The sequence below is a fragment of the Blennius ocellaris genome (assembly GCF_963422515.1).
Source record: "Blennius ocellaris genome assembly, chromosome: 4".
In the NCBI taxonomy this organism is placed as follows: domain Eukaryota; kingdom Metazoa; phylum Chordata; class Actinopteri; order Blenniiformes; family Blenniidae; genus Blennius; species Blennius ocellaris.
In genome coordinates, this window is record NC_137653.1 from 2,550,884 (window position 1) to 2,568,403 (window position 17,520).

The 17,520-nt window shown below is 42.6% G+C and overlaps 1 protein-coding gene across 1 annotated transcript in view; it reads right to left on the reverse strand.

Annotated features, from left to right (window-relative positions):
- iars1 (isoleucyl-tRNA synthetase 1) overlaps positions 1–17,520 on the reverse strand; it is a gene marked incomplete at its 3' end in the record, with an annotated part of 56,879 nt that overhangs the window by 506 nt on the left and 38,853 nt on the right. Inside the window, exons 21-32 of the mRNA XM_080495337.1 lie at positions 17,268–17,359; positions 16,627–16,704; positions 15,955–16,076; positions 11,912–12,014; positions 11,435–11,518; positions 8,585–8,759; positions 6,366–6,478; positions 3,627–3,722; positions 1,120–1,296; positions 806–926; positions 440–565; positions 3–26 (exon numbers count right to left, since the gene is read on the reverse strand). Coding sequence (XP_080351463.1) covers positions 3–26; positions 440–565; positions 806–926; positions 1,120–1,296; positions 3,627–3,722; positions 6,366–6,478; positions 8,585–8,759; positions 11,435–11,518; positions 11,912–12,014; positions 15,955–16,076; positions 16,627–16,704; positions 17,268–17,359 — 1,311 coding nt within the window. The remainder of the gene's footprint in view (positions 1–2; positions 27–439; positions 566–805; positions 927–1,119; positions 1,297–3,626; positions 3,723–6,365; positions 6,479–8,584; positions 8,760–11,434; positions 11,519–11,911; positions 12,015–15,954; positions 16,077–16,626; positions 16,705–17,267; positions 17,360–17,520) is intronic.

The window sequence follows — 17,520 nt, forward strand, 5'->3', positions numbered from 1 at the left end:
CTGAAGGTCTGCTTTGCTGCTCAACTCTAGAAATAAAAAAACACGGGTGTAAGTCGAGGATCATTTTACAAGGACACCACAAAATGTGGATTTATATTTTTCATTACAATTCATGAAAACAAATCTGCAGTTTGTAGTACGACGAACGAATGTCAACAGGACCCACAAACTGGCTGCTGTGGTTTCAAAATGTAAAGAAAGTTGGTGGAAAAATGGCAATGAAAGGACGGCGGGTCAACACTTCACATCACACTGAATCTCAAATGCGAGTTTTCACCATCCTGCAAGCAAATTGACTAAAAACTACTCATTCAAGGATGTTTATGAACATTTTATGTACTTGTTGGAAAACTGGAAAACCAGTGCTTCTATTGGGACGATAATGAAGTACTTCCACTGGCAGCAGGAGAAAAGGCGAGGGTTCTCTGAAGCGTCTCACCAGTGCCGCCACTGAAGAACCTGAGCTGGGCGTCGTCGGTTCCGAAGACGCTGCTGCACACTTTCCTCAGCTGGACAAAGTCGGCTCTGTTGTCTCCCTTGGGGTTCTCCAGCAGCACCACCCCCTCTGTGGGGGGGGGGGGGGGGGACCAGTCAAACATCACCAGGCAAACAGTTCCTCAAGTCAATTCTGAGTAACTGAACTTACAATAAACAAGCAGGAGTGCAAATACTTTGTGTTGTGGAGAAAAGTGTGTGTACACCTGTCAATGTGTCAATGATCGGTGCAAATATAACCACCCCAGACATGTAAAACAGTATTGTATTGATGTTGTAAGACACCGAATGTCCTCTTCGCGGGTTCTACCTTGTTGCTTGTCGTTGACTTTCACCCTGAGATTGACATAAGTGCAAGCGGGTCCGTTTAGGGGAGCCAGCGGCGCCGAAGATCCTTTTACGATGGTCAACTCCAAGTCTGAGGCCTTCAGCTGCAACAAACAAATGTATAAAAGCAGACTTAAAAATCACATTATTCAAAGACAGAAACGTATCTATTGTTTGTAATATCCCCAAGGGGAAAAAGCCTTTTAACTTTTAAGGGGAGCGACAGAGTGACTTTCACATTTTCCATTACAAACAATGTCACACAACACACTGTGGCCTGAACGTGTCCTTTCACACCTGGGTCTTCTCCTCGATGATGGTGCTGGCCGTCTTTGGCACGGGGAAGGGCAGGAGTGGCGCCTTGGTGGTCGCCAGGATGAACTCCCTGTGAGCCTGGATCACCGAGTGCAGGTACTCCCCCTCTGGCTGACAGCGGTAGTACACCGTTATCTCATCCGACGGCACCAAGCGTCCCTAAGACGAGAGGTGGGCAGAGCATTTTTTTTAATGCAATCAAATATCAAATGCAGCATTTTGCGGGAATAAGTCTTTCAATTTTTTTTCTTAAAGTCTATCCGACACCAAGGAGGATTTAAGAAATGTAAACCTACACTGCATCGATAAGATTCTCACAACATCCACAAATGGGGAGACAAAGAATAACAATCATGACACGGTGAATTCTTTTTTGTTTGATCTTCAAGACTGAGAATTGTGTGACAATAACAAAAGCACAGGCAGAGAGGGACAAGATTAAAAAGCAAGACGAAATAATAAATAAGAAGAAAAAAAAGACTACAGGAACAAAGAATAGAACAAGGAACCATTCCCACTGAATGCAAGCCCATCTATTTTGGCACTGGGCATCATCCACTAACCTTGACACATTCAAACACATTGATCTCATTCTAATCTGCAGCCCCACACACACACTCACACACACAGACACACACAACGCACACACGACTGTGTATTACACGCACGAGCTCACAAATGCACCCCAATTGCAGAGTGTGGCTCAAGGGCGGAGGAATATCGCCGGCTAGATACCGAGGAGCAGTCAATCAATGCGGGAAGGTTTATAGGCTTTTCCGAGTCAAGGTACTGACCCCAGCTGGATGGGGCTCGTACGCGGCGTCCGTATTTGTGCCGGGAAGATAAAGCTACAGAGATCTTGAGTCTATTTAAAAAGAAGAAAAGGAAACGCTGACCCTCGTTTCTCAACCCCGCCATCCCACGCAAGCAGTGAGAACACGTGCACACCCACAAACTACTACCGAACATGTAGGAGAATTGTTTAAAAAAAAAATAATAATAATAATAATTTAATTCCCATCCGCAGGGTGGAAATTCCTGACAGATCTCAGTTTGAAATAACTGGAGGAATTTAGCCTGGCCGGGAGCCAGTGCACACCGCCGCTATAGGGGGAGGATGGAAAAAACTGTTTGTTGCTTGTAAAAACAAGGGGCTGTTGGCTAATCCGTCTTTACTCCCCAGACCACTTCAAAGCTCCAACATTAGAATCTGAAAGGGGCCAGACTGTAATTAAGCTTCCATTAAGCCTGCCTTATGATGGAGAAACCTCTAACTGTGACGCTGCAGTGGAAAGATTTCAAAAACTGCCCCGACAATAGCATGGGACATAAAGAGGAAGGGGGGGGGGGGGGGGGGGGGGGGGCGACGACACACACATAAGGAAACAACAAATATAAGCAATTCATTAAAGTTTCTGGCCTCACTCTCTGACAGAGGCTGCATTTCAACTGCAGGAACTTTGTGCTTTCTGACCACAGGATTTGAAGGCATCTATTTTTTGACACTCCATATTTTCCTATAAATGTTGAAATGATGCAAATGTGTCATTAATGTAAGAAGTTTTCAACATTCAATGTGTTAAATCCACATTCCCTCCACCTTCCACTGCTGTGCATCCTTGGATAAACAGGATGGATGATGATGAAGATGGGGACCTTTTTTTTATTGTATTCCATATGTAAAAATATTCTGCAGCTGAATTTTGATTTCTTTCCTCACTTTTCTCCTTTGTACTTTAAATAAGAGGATTTGAGCACTTCAGGCATTTTGGATCCACCTCCAAGCGCTCGCCTCCTCCCCCACTGTTGTCCCCCAAAAAAAAACTAAAACACATTTACAATGCAGTAGAGCTCCATGACAAAAAAAAAAAATGCACAAGTTTAATCTCCTCCATCGCTTTGTATCAGAATCGATTTCTTTTTATCCTCTGGATTGTGACCAGCTAAAACACATACTCTGATTCCAAGAAGCACTGGATGAGCTGGATATACATGTTTTTATTGTTTTTGTCAAAAGCATATTGCATTTTTTTGCGGGGAAAAAAACCTAAACAAGTTGTAAACTCCTTATGTTATCATGTCATCATTGTACAGGTCAACTCGAGTTTAACTGGACTTTATGTGACCTCGGAGCTAAAAACGACTTTGATATTCCCGGTCAACACTGTCGGGCTGCGATATAATCAAGCGGTGGGTGATCTTAATAAAGTGGGGGGAACGGTGGAGATGCTGCCAGCCTTTTTTTTTTTTAATAAAGAGTTAATGAGGTGTGGCAACAAAAACCAACACAGTCGTAAAAGAAATGCCTCCTGGAAACACGCCCAAGCTCGCCCCTCCACTTCTGCTCACCCTGACGGCACCCGAGCGGCATTTCGGCGACGTCACTTTCTACTCATCAAACACTGGATCGCAAGATTCAGTGGTGGTGTGCTACGTGTCACTCTCCTGTCCAGAGCTGGTACTGACCCTGAAATAACTGACTGCCTCACCTTCTTGCGTAGTTTCTGGATGCGGTTGATGACTTCTCTGGCGACGCCCTCGTCCACCATGGACTGGTCCGGGGAGACGTCCAGCAGCACCAGGACCTGAGACGGCGAAACAGATCTCATCAGTAAAACACGTCCGTGTGTGACCGACGTGACGCTTTCAACAAGCTTTAGCTCATAAATGGAACATGTTCACATGTACTGGGCTTCATGTGTAGTGCGGCCTTTTAACCAGCTTCTTGATTTGTCCCACTTAAATTAAATAGACTTAAATACGTGTTTTACGAGCTCATATCAGAAATAAAAAAAGCCTCCACGTTCCAAAAAGGTTGGCACAGTTTGTAAAATGTACATAAAATTGGCTGCAACAAACTGCAAATCGCACAAATTAATATATGGAGTTAAAAAAAAACAAAACACAGTATGTTTGAGATTCAGTTTCACTTTTTTGCAAGTCTTTAACATTTTATTTACGATATGATAAATTTTTTTAATTCGTCTTAAACCAGGGGTGTTAAAGATTAGGTTTTTTTTAGATTTGATCTGTAAAGCCTGTTGACTTTTCAGACGGAGTGGAGAGTTGATGAAATGGATCTGCAACTTTAACGTGAACATTTCGATATGGACGTCGACCTTCACCGTCTATTCGCGTACAGCCTGTAACTACCATCATAACCACTATGCAGAATAGTGGCAGAGAGAGACAGAATTTCGCACGCCGTGAACGACGATTGTTATCCGTCGACTGATATCACGAGTTTACATTAGTACTCTGATAGTCCACTCATAGAAAAAAAAACTGCTCATTAGAACATCTCACTATGGCGTTTAAGTGATAAATACCAAACAACTGACTTGACATTGAGGTACATTAGACCGAGTTTTAAATCTATAGTCAAGTAGGAGCCAAATAGACACTGATCAAGGATAAATACGCAAAAAAAAAATATAATAACTTGAGCAGTGCCGATGCTCTTGTCGGTTTCCATCATTAAAAGTGAAATGAGAGCCATATTGTGTCGTGCTGAGCAGCTGCCAGCCCCGAACACTTTACCACGGGAAGGAGGAGGGAACGAGATGACAGGGTGACAAGAGAAAGTACACAAAAGCGACGGAGAAGCCCAAATATGAGAGAGAGAGAGAGAGAGAGAGAGCGAGAGAACAGAGAGACAGACAGATGGGAGCTGGAGAGTCGGTGCGAGCGAGCGAGAATTAAAAAGCCAGCTCAGTAAACTGGTATTAAGGTGCAGCCGTGTGGTGTGTGCACGGTTGGAGAGGCACTGATTAGAGCGGGCCTGAGGGAAACGCATACACGCTGGTTTCCACTTAGCCGTGAAATGATTTCATACATCACGCTCACAGTAAAGACACATAAATGTATTTACAGTGTGCAGCGGCGGCTTGGTGCAGCGGCGGAACCGCGTTCATATTCTCTCGATCCAGTTAGATTACAGCGTGCGGCTCAATCTACCCGACAACAGCAGGTAATAAAGCAATGAAAAGATGAAGGGGGGGTGCAGGAGGAGTGTTTGTGCCTCCGTGAATTTCGCCTGGTATTAACAAGGGAATGATCATCTATATTGAGAAGGAACTACACAGATGTTTTTTACTGTAAAAAAAAGAATAGTTCCACTTTGTTTTCCTAAACATCTTGATGAAAAGATTTCAGAAATGACTGATATATTTAAAATTATACGGGGGCTTAATGCTTTCGTCCAGACGGGGGTCAAACAAGAGGCTCCAATCTGGTCAAATTGTAAGAATTTCAAAGAAAACATCGTTTAGTTTATTGAAACCAGCATTATCCTCAAAGCCATGTTTGCCAGGGTGACTTCGTTAAAACTTGCTTAATGCAACAGCCACCGGAGCGGCTATTTCTTCTGCACGGGAAGATTTCATTAAAATTGTACTTTTGGTGAGATTATAGTCATTTTCCATTGTAACTGTTTAGACATCATGATCCAGCGCACTCTGCGCCGCAACAAGTAAAAACTTTTAAATTATTATGGCCTTATTTTACACTCAAGAAGAAATTGGGAGGAACGTGACCTCCGAACTAAAATGTGTTCGACACCAGGGGCTTATAACAACCAATAATGTTATAAACTACTAATAATGTAATAACATGCCATCATATTTGATATTTGAGCCACTGATGTAATAACATTCAGCCAATAATCTAATAAGTTATTACGTTAAGGAGTGGCATTATACAAATCTAAAATCAAGTAATCTAGTCAATAATACATAAAACAATAAATAGGACGACATTGTTTTGACAAAAACAAGCAGATTTTGTGCCGTTTTCATATCAAAAGCAGTTATAGTCTCACTCAGCTATGACACTTACATCTCTCAATTATGGCTGTAAAACTAGACACTGTTATTTTAATACAGTATTGGTGGCTACGGTGGCTTGCACTCGTGTGACAACAAGGGCATCCCCAGTTCGAGTCTGGGCTCGGGGGCAATCCTGCGTGGAGTTGCTCTCCCTGGTGTCTTTGTGCCAAGTTTTCCTTCCATGGACCAAAAGCACGTGAAGGGCGACGGATAAAGCCACGCTGCCTGGATGAGAGATGAAAATTCTGCCACTAAAATACGTAGAATCCGCTGATTAAAGCGATGAAATGATTCAACGGGGAAGCAGCAAAACTGTCTTGCGATTTTGAATATTTCCCCGCAGGGTGCAAATTCTGGCACGCTTGAGCATCAAACGGTGTCGGGTTGGAGTTTCCAGCGTACCTGTGAATCAGAGTGTGCTTCGTACTGAGCAGCTGAGCCAGAATTCTGATCGAAGGCGTAGATCAGCCTCAGGTCCTCTTCGTGAAGCTCATGGCCGTCCACAACGATGGATCCTTCAATTCAAAGCAAAAAATTTATAAATTATTGATTGAAGAAACTAGAAATAATAATAATAAAAAAAAAACCCATCCTACTATTTTGAAGCCGATACGACCTTCGCCCTCAGAGGAGATATTGTTTGTGTGAGGGCCTTTTTTTGGGTGAAAATCTTATTTTGAAAGGCAAATTGCAGACTTCCTGTTGGATTTAGGTCCGGGGTATCGGCACGTGATTTGTAGGTCTTGATGAGACGAACAATTGAGTTTCCGTTTGATCTCCCTACGACATTCCTACGAGCCGTGGTCACCATTTTAGTGTTTTTTGGTGGCTGCTGTGGTTTTTCTAGGTGGCGCAAGAGAGCACATCTTGGCACTCTGGGTGTTAATTTTCACATTTGCTTATCGTTTTCGCCAGTCTTGATGAGCGTGCCAAATTTGGTGAGCTTTGGAGCAAGTTTAGTGGGTCAAATCTGGGAATTTTTCAAGAGTGAAAGAAAAACGAGTAAATAATAAATGGGCGAAAAACAATAGCAATTCAGGCGCTGGCCTAAAAATAAGATTTCTTTCCCCCAATTAGCTAAAGACTGAATTTAAAAAATACAAATGTACATATTTTACAAAAACAGTTTGTGGACTTTTGTTCTTGTTGTCCAATTTGTCCATTTAATCCCACATATTTTGCCAATTAATCACAATAAATGACATCTTTTCAGTCTTATTTAAATCAACATTGGACATGCTGATAAACATGCAGTGTTCTATTCATCCCTCAGCATTTGTAGACAAACGCTTGCGTTCCTAAGAAACTGGAAACACGGAGGAAAAGGAAAGTGGATCCTTTAAAAGCAGATTATAAGGCGTACATCATGCTTACTGAGGCCTGTTAGGATGGGATCAATGCCGGCTGCAGAGCCTGGTGAAAATGTGACGATAAACCCATTCAGTTCTCCATCATCCAACTAATTAAGTTTGAATGAAGTGCCGATTGATTGTTTGGAATTAGTCATTATACGGCAGGGTTGATCTCCCGAGGAAGCTTCTAGAAAAGGGTCCAATTATGAGCAGAGACAATGAAGTGCCCTCCACGCAATTACAACTTGCACATGCAGGCTGAGGTTTGGAGAAACAACTGGGGTCTGGATTAGTACTTGCTCATACTTCAGGAAGCGTTTCTGGCTGCAGCTGAGATCTTAGAAACAATGGAGCCCGACTCAATCTATTCAAGGTTCATATCTCCACTTTCGCCCATGGCGGCAATTACCCACGTCTGTGTTCTGCCTAAAAACCATGACCGTGTTCTCCTGTCCTCCTTCAGTTCTGCACAGCCAGAGGCTGGGTGAAACAGTCACTCAGTTTCACTCTAATCAAGAGATTTCCACACTTCTGATCTCCAGTGTCCCTCCCTGCGTCTCGCCACTTCGCCGCATCCTCTCCCATCAGCCTCGCCAAAATAATGGGACCTGAGGTACAGGTGAGGAAACCCAATCTAAACGAGGTTCTTTGAGTCCGCGGTGAGTCCCAATTTTTTTTTTTTTAAACTAAAATCTTAAAAACAAAAAGTGTTGCATTACACGTCAAATACAGTCAAACGTCACATATTCCTTCCAATTTAAATACTGTGAATTGTAAATTTGTGGTTCTGTGCACATTCCCGTCCTCCGCCTCTCTCCCACATCAATCTTTTTCTCTCCATCACCCCCCCCCCCCCCCCCCCCCCCCCAACCCCAATTGGTTGGACTTCAAACATCCAAATGATTGGAAACGTTGAGTTCCCACAGCCCAGCTGACCTGGGCTGCTTCCCTCCCCAGAGACTCCTCGTCTCTCTCTAATTGGAGAGACAAGATACCTTTGCACAGCTTTGATCCCTGCCCCCCCCCCCCCCCCCCCCGCCTCCAATTATACGTTCACAATGAGGTTTTTTTTACATTCTTAGAATAAACTGCATGCCTGTGCAGCAGTTTGCATGTTTACACTCCCGGACCTGGACAAAAACGACATCAGGTCAAGAAGCATAAGCGGAAAAATGAGTCTGCGAAGTTGTGTATTTACAGAGCTGACACTTGTGTGATTTTAAGATTTGCATGGAGAAGTTGGTAAGCCTTTCGGCACACAGTAATTACCCGTCTTCTGGAAGGCCTCGAGCTGCTCGCTGCTCAGGTCCTTGATGGAGGCGGTGACGGCCTTGAAGGCCCCCTTCAGTCTCTTGCCCAGCACCATGTGGTCCGGCTCGGCCCTCAGGCGGATGCCGTACTTGTCCTTGTCCGTTGACAGTGTCAACTGTCGCACATTGAGCTCCTGGGGGATGAGAAATAGTGGCACACTGCGCCTTAGGGGAGAGCACGGCCACTGTCTTGCAGCGTCGTTAATAATCGGAGACGCCGTCGTCCATCTTTGTCTGAGCTTGACCTGCGTGTGCAGGTTCGGCACAGAGTCCGAAGCACTGCGAGTCAAATTTAGATTTAAAGTAGATACTGGACGAGAAACATGACGCAAAACATCAAATAAACACTTGTTTTCCCGCCGTCTCTGTAGCAGAGGTGGTCAAACGTGTGAGGCGTGGGCCAGAAATGGTTAAACAAGTGCAATAAATACATTTATTTAACCACCAGTTTGTATTATGTGGTGAATGAGTTCAGGCAATCAGGATAACGACACTGATTTAGTAAGTGGGGTAGATTCTGTTGACATTATGAGTCAAACGGTGAAAACACAGATGTCTGATAATAATTGGCTTTACCCAACTGCTGGTCAAAGTTAAGTGTTTTCATTCATACTCTCTAAAACATGGCTCGGAAATCACAAATTCCACCAGGGTATGTAAACTTATGAGCACAAGAGTGTGACAGTCAAACCAGCTGAATAACAAAATAATATCTGAGTCAGAAAATAACAGATAGCAGACAAATATCAGGTATTAGTTATAAAGAAGGAAATAAAAAAAAAACCTACTACTGAAATAAATGAAAGAAAAAAAAGATTTTTTTAATTGTGCATAAATCGATGACTATTAAATTAAAAATGATCAGGAGAGAAGTCTATGAGTTGAATTGGAAATTTACAGCTTGTGTTCGGAAAAGCTAATATACGTTTCAGTTTGAGTTTTTATTAGTGTTTAAGCAAAAGTTGCATACGATGGAAAAACTCCTGCGGGTATTCGGAGTCGAGGTAATGTGTTTGTTTTACCATGAAGTGTGGTTTAGTGCTGTGGGAGTTCAAACACTGGCTTCAGGCAAAAAAAAAAAAAAAAAAAAAAAAAGCACTTGCATGGTTAAATAACTAAACTCAAGTTTTAAGTTAATAATTTTTGGGATTGCAGAGCACTTTGAGTTCACTAGGTAAACTACAAAAATACACACAACTCACCATGCACTCTGGGTCTTTAGAAAACGTGAATGACACACAAACATGCCATTTCTCAAAATATACATACCAGCAATTTTTATATTCTAATTAAAAAAAAATTAAAAATCCAGAAAAAGAACATTTTGAATGAAAAAAGTCTACAATCTCGCAAAAAAAGTTCAAAACTTGTCATCCCCACCAGAAACTATTTAACAGTGAAATCAGCAGGTCATCTGTAGTTTATTCAGTCAAACGTGATGTAACTCTGGGTAATAAACTTAAAGACAGCGCAGGCTGATTAAACACGGGTTTTTTATGTCTTATTTTAAATCAAATCACTGAACTGATTTCACAAAATAAATTCTGCTGGTCACACAACTTGTATATCAATATGTATAAGTACATACCTCCAGGACCACTAAAATTCACTGATAATAAAATGCTACTACAGTATTTACTCAGTAAAATATAGTACTTACTAATTATGTGCCTATTGAGTTTGAATTTAAAAAGTCAGGATGATTAAAAAACTGCATAACCTTGTTATTTATTTGGACAAATTTTAAGTGTTTCAATAAAACATTGATTTTTTTTAATTAACAAATTCAAGCAGATGACACAAGATATTGATAAATATACGGAGAAATAATAATAACAGGCGAGGTACAGGTATAAATTGTGTGCAGACCCGATGTGGCTAAAGTAAAAACGACTTCACACACGGAGATGGGAGATTCTTCCTTTACCCTGCTGGACCGCCAAAGACTTAACTGCTCTCAATTCTGATCAAATAAAAGCTTGTTTACTGCCGGGAGGCTGGAGGCTGGCAAGGTTAAACGCTTCCTTCGCCAGAAATGAAACTGTGATAGATAAGAAGTGGCTTTAACTAAGATAAAGCTTGGAGGATCCCGTGGAAGGGGGCAACAGACGGGCTTCCACTGTGTTAACTTTAAAGTTATGTCAGGGCTCTTCAACACGATTGTTTGGGAGTTGCACCAGTGATTCCTTTCGTCTCAGTGAGGTACATAATAGAATTTTGAAGAAGAACAAAAAACAAAAAGCTAATTCAATCTGATAAAAAGAGATTCTGTCCTCCATTACATGAAAACTCATCATACAGGGAACCGAGTACATGTGCAGGCAGAAAATCAAGACATTAATATCACAACCTGCGTGGAGGATATTTACTGAAAGATGAGGCTCGCTGCTGTCACTGCAGTGGAAAAAAAACATGAACCGTGCTCCTATCAGCGCAGGATTTGATGACTGCTGCAAATGGGTAAGATGCTACGTGAAATGTTCTTTTTTTTTTTATTCCGAAGCACACGAGACGAGAGGAGAAATTTCGATTACAACTCGCGATACCAGCCCATGAAGTCAGTGACGGAGCTTTATGCATATTCTCTGGGACGCTCTCTGTGAGTCTCGGGTCCAATGGTGCCGATTAAAGCCCGGAAAAAACAGATTTGAGGGAAACACTAATAAGAAATAAATAAATAAAAATTCAAGTTACGTCCAATTAACCACCTCGGCGAGACGACTTCAAGACCGCACGGAAATCCCATTTTCTGCTTTATCTTGTGAGAAGGAAAGAAGCGAAGAGATAACCCGACAGTGATTTGACTTACTTCCAGGATGTATTTCTGCAGCGACTGGATGTCTTTTAAGGCTTCTGGGTCCTGATGAATCACAACCACTTCCTTCAAGGGGTACTGAAACGCAAACCAAGCAAACAGTGTTTTTAGATTTTGCATGATATAGATGTTGAGTTAAGAACACGGGGTGTCAAAGGTACACGCAGATCCCGGATAGACGCTCTTCCACACAGGCTAAATATACAAGTTCATTGTGAACTTAAGACTTACGGCTAATTGAAATTCAATTAATCATCTGATTTACCAACCTTAATAGTCATTGAATAAGTCATTTGAAAAATAAAGTTTTATTTAACCTTGTAGAAAGGCTCTCTGGAACACGGAATAACATGACGATTACTGAATAAATCACAAATAAGGACCATTTGTTTACTTTTCTATTGCATTTTTCCCCCCCGTCCCTGTGATGACTGCGGCGTGTGAAACAATGGTGTAAAGTTGGTGAAATACCTTGACGGGCAGCGTCTTCCTGTCTCGGATCACTCTGCCCAGCTCGATCACCGACTGCATCTGTGTGACGGCGCTCTCAATACGCTTGTCAATCACACGCTCCCTGGAAGACAGACGCATGGGGAAAGAAATTAACACCGTCGCTGTGTTACTAGGAGGGAATACACTCGTACACTTTTATACCCCGACTGGAGCTTGCAAGGTTTGGGTTGGAGCTATATTATTAGCTTCAGTCCCTTTCTATAGCAAAAAAAAAAAAAGCATTTTTGGACACAATTTTGCAGCGAGGTGGATTCTTCCGAGAGCTCAGAAGCAACAGTTGGACTTATTTTAGTGAGGGAACCTCCAGCAAAAAGCTGCGCCGAGACTTCAACCTCGGAATTCAAATCAAAGCTGCGCAGCCGCCGATAATCGGGCGTAAATAGCAGCGTTATCCGTCCCCGACCGTCTGCAGACACTGTATGCGTGTTCATTTTTTCCTCAGGCCTTGGACACACAGCGCCGGAGTGAGACGAGACGGGACGATCGCAGGGGACAGTCAATCATTTGATGAGGTGACTGAGGAGCAGCTGTGCCCAGGGCATTGATTGGTGGCTGACCTTTGGGAGGAGGGTGACGTCGTCCCACTTGGCAGCAGGAAGGACACGCGGCTAATAAAGCGGCGGCAGCGAGGGCCGCAAGAAGCAACAGGGGAGATTTACAAACCGTTACACAAGACTCCTGATGCCAAATCCAATGGATATTTAATCACGTCTCAACTTTCTGTGGAGTTGAGGATGATGCAATTAAGTTGTGGGTAATTAGAATTTATGAAAATGATCGGACACAAAACAAGACGGTGCACAAAAGACACAAGCGCGAAAGTGAAAAACTCATATTTGGAGTAAAATATTAAGTCCGTAGCGGGGAAATGCTGGGATTGATCCTCAGATGGTGCCATATATATATCTATAGAAAGTTTCAAGTGTAAATGCAGTAGTTTGCCGCACATAGAACGACACACTATAAACAACAACCATGGGAGAACACGGACATTCTAGTGGACGGACGACCCAGTTGGATTGTTTTTACGCTGACTGTCAAAATAAAAGTACCAAGTCCCGGGAGAATATGGACTGTGGAGTCACGATACCGCGGAGGAAAACGTTGTCGTTTTTGTCCATCTCGTCGCACATGTGCAGAAGAACTATTCGCTGCGGTCGTGATGCACGTGTGCAGTAGCAGCGTTTCTGACAGAGCGTGAGCTTTTTCCTAAAGTTGGGGTTTTTTCCTCATTTACAAAAAGTTCCAACTTGAAGACCTTTCTCAAAAAGTAGCGTTTTCAGTGGCTCCGAGCAACATCGCCTTGTAAACGGACGTCCACAACTATACACAGGCCATTACAATTCAATGTTGAAGATTTGGGTCTTTTGCAAATAGAAACGGTAGAAAATTGGTTTAAAATCCTATTTGCACGAGCAGTCAAAAGCATTTTTGTTGAGCAAATATGGAGATATGAGAATAAATACTGTAACAACTGGCCAGAAGAGAGTAGCAATTCATTCACTTGTTAATTAAACGGCTTAAGTTAGATATTTAGAAATGAGGAAAGCGACCTACGCTGGCAGTTTGCAGTTTGGTATTATATAAATGACACTACTCATTTGGAGAAATAAATGTGCAATATTTGTGCTCTTCAGTCGCTGAAGTGGTTCTCCAATGAGAGTACGGCACCAGCTTGAGTTTGAGAGGAATTTATGAACTCATAATACAAAGTTGAGTTCACGCTTGAAACTAAAAAAGACACTGTGTATAACAACGAAAACGGACCGGCTGAGATTTACTTTTCTATCAGAAACAAAGAGCCATAGATTATATTTGACAACCCGAGCAGACAATTTATCACCATCTACAGAAATGTGACACTTATAACAATAATTAACATGGAAATGAAGACGGCTTCCTGAATTACAACAAAAGAGGTGGCTGATGGAGTAAAAAAGAATACGGGGGGGGAGAGAAATAGAGCAGACAGCAGAGAGGAAGATGAAGGCGAAGAACAGCGGGGATTAAGAGACAGAGTGGTTAAGGCGAAAAATAACAAAAGCAGTTGTGAGTGCTGACAAGGATCCCGAAGCCACTGCCGACTGCCGAGCTTCAAAAGCTTCTATTCGCAGGAGTCGAGGGTGTGCTAGGATTGGGGTAAGGCAAGGCCACGCACTCCGGCTGAACCTGAGCGGGCTCCAGATAAAGAGGCGGAGATTCTGGGAGAAAAGACGGCAGCACAAGTTGCCGTGTTTGCTGCAGGCTGCAATGTGGCAAGAATGACCATTTCAAGAGGACGGCCGAGTTGAGTTGGTTGAAAACCAACTTTGTAGAAAGATATTTAATAGATCCGGGCTGATTTTGAGAACCGAGAGGGAGCCTCTTTACGTGCATGCTTCAAAACTGATCTTTAGCCGATTTGACATCATTCGTGTGGTCACGTAAACAGAACACTGCGGTATATTTGATCATACAATTACTATGAGAAGTCGGATGAACGCACTCGCCAATATTCAGATGTATTTGTGCAGGTATACTTGTTTTTCTGCTTTTTTTTCCCCTTTTAAATATGCATAACAAAATTAAAGAATACATTTTTTTTAATTGTTGTGCTTTAGGTCCCATTTAGAAATGTTTCGCAGCAGTTCACATGGTAACGTTTTGAAAACGATGTACGCTTTACATGGAAACGGCAGGAATGCTGAGGTTTTCGCGTCGGGCCACTAGCGGGTGCTGTTGTTTTGTTTTTGTAACAATGGGAGTACAGGGACGTTTGTTTGGACAAATGATGAAGTTGCACTGTTGCGTTTCCCCTCGTTTAAACGGACATGGCTTCAAAGTGTTTTCAAAAAGTGGCGCTTTCAAGTACTCCGAGTACCGTTGTTCATGTTAAATGAAGTGAAAACAGACCCCACACCGACACCATGTTCAACAAAACAAGACCGGATGCTTTGAAACCCCACAGTAGTAGTTTGAGCGTTTGTGTGCCAAAGCAATCTAATAATGGAGTGAAACATAAAAAGCAGGATTATTTATTCATTCCCCTTCCAAAGTGCTTATAAACCTGTCAGGTCCAACTATTGAAATTGTGTGATTACTGTTAGCAGATTTTCAAGATCCTGTAAACGGGCCTGTAACAACCAATAACTGACAATAATGTAATAAAACTGTAAACGATTTTGTCAGAGAGACGCTGTTGCGGTGTTTCATCAATGAATGAATATAATGACTATCCCATCTAATCTACCTATTATTTGTTTTATTAGCAAACTGCACCAAACTTGCCAAAAAAAGGGTTTGATTTCCAAATAACACTGCCTTATTTCTGTATTATGAAATTAATAACTGCAGTTACTACATTTTGAAAGGATTCATTAATGCTACTTCAATCTCATTACCGGGATCAATTTGTAGTTATGTGGGAATTAATCACGATAATGATTAATTAGTATTCATTTTGCATTATAACTTAGTGTTTGGCGACATGGGAACCTTGGAATAACAAACAGAGCTGGAAACAACACTGAACCAATATGACCATTATTAGGTGATTTCACAGCAAATAGTTGCTTTATTAATTCCCAAACTTAACAGACCATTTTACCCTGCTGTACCATTTAGACCTGCCGTCATTTCCCTGCAAAATTGAGGAATAAATCCAACGCTCATTGTTCATTTAGCTCTTTTTTGGTTCTCCGCCTTCACACAATCGCTCTATTTGAAAACGCAACACCCAAGTAATCCATTTTGCTCCCCGGCTATGTGCAAATTTCTTGCCGCTCGTGTTGCTAAGGCATTAGGCGGCTGTTTCATTGGAGCTCTGCTTGCTAAAAATAGCCGCGGATGACGCGGACGAGATGCACTGAGAGTGAACTCAGACAGCAAAGTTGTGAGCAGAACGCACGTGCTACAAATCTCCAAAAGGCCGTGCAGAGCCCAGAGGAACTGCAGAGAGCTGCTCGTTTGCGTCGCATGGCGTTGATTAACACAGCGGGTTTACGGGAATGGACTCTCCCAACCTGACTTGGGGCAGCATGAGGTAGTGGATGCTGCTGGTGTCCTTCTCTTCCAGGGAGGCGGGGTCAATGAGGTGACGCAGATTCTGGTACATCATCTCCGTAATGAAGGGTGTGAAGGGAGCCTGAGGGGGGAAAGAGTGATAAAAGGAAACAAACATGAGAGGAAATAAAAAAGGGAGGACAATTATTAAAAGCGCTGCAGTGAATTTAATTTACATTTATTTGATTTAAAAGTCTTTAAGTCAGAAGTATGTTTTTTTTTTCTTCTTCCCGCTCTCACAAATGAGAAAAGTTCAAGCAGAATCATGCCATTGTGGGGTTGTACTTCTAATGTGATTCTCTTCCAGTTACTTCAACTGCAGCCGACGAATTTGAATATCTCACATCTGATCCGTATTGATCTGGGTCAGGCTAACTGGCTTCCAGCGTGCCTCACACCCCACACGCATGCAAACGTATCCACCGTGTTATAAATAAAAACTCCTACTGCTAATGCATTATTCATCGTCACGCAGGCACACGAACAAACCTCTTCCAAATCAGTGTTACATCTTTGTTTATTATGTACACTAAAGTAAAAAAATTTCAACAAGAAATTCTCCCCGCAACCTCTCTCTCTCTCTCTCTCTCTCTCTCTCTCTCTCTCACACACACTGAAACTAAGTGACTCACCATCAGCCTGCACATGGAGAACAGAACACTGAAGAGGGTTTCCAGCGCCCACAGGCAGTCCTCAGTGCCACTCTCACCCTGCAGAGTTCACACACACACAAGCACATACGTGTACACACACACTTCTTATTACGTTAGCCATAGAACAGCAAAAACGGAAAAGTGTGCATAGAAATGTCCAAAAACGGTAGAGTCATAAACAGATGAGAGACAAAGAAAAAACAACAAAAAAAACACTTTGGGATTCCTGCCAATCACTGACGAAGGCCTCGTTCACACGGCAGGGAAACGCTTCCCATTTCTGATTTTTTTTTTTTTTTTTTTACTCACAAGTGACTCGTATGCGAATCGTTTTATGGACGTATGAAAGCGCCCACTGCGATTTCTTCACACCCGAGCCAGGCCTCGGTCCAATGCGGTACCAACTCTGATATTTGTCTACATGCACCTGCTCCGTCGTTAACGTGTGACCGACGCTACGGATCGGCGCCGGGGGAAGAAAATGGATTTTAGTGGCTCTGAGCACTGTTGCCGTGTGAACGGACATCCAAAAGGGCAATGAAAGTTTTCCGTTTTTACAACTGAGGCTTAAATCTGCTACTTTGTTTGACGCTTTCAAATCAAAGCGGCGGCAATCTCACCTTTAGGCGTCTCCGGTTGGTCCTGACGTACCAGTTGGTGAGCATGTCCACAAACTTGACCAGGCGAGGAACGACGGTGTACAGTCTGTACGCTGCAGGAGACGAAACATGTCACAGATGAGCCGCGTGTTCGAATATATCTTGAGACACACACTGTTCTTTCTTTTTTGCCAATAACGACTGCTGTTGTGGAAACATCCCGGAGTGGTCCGAATAGAAGAGAAATGTGAATTTTGTCTCGTCGTCGTTGGGA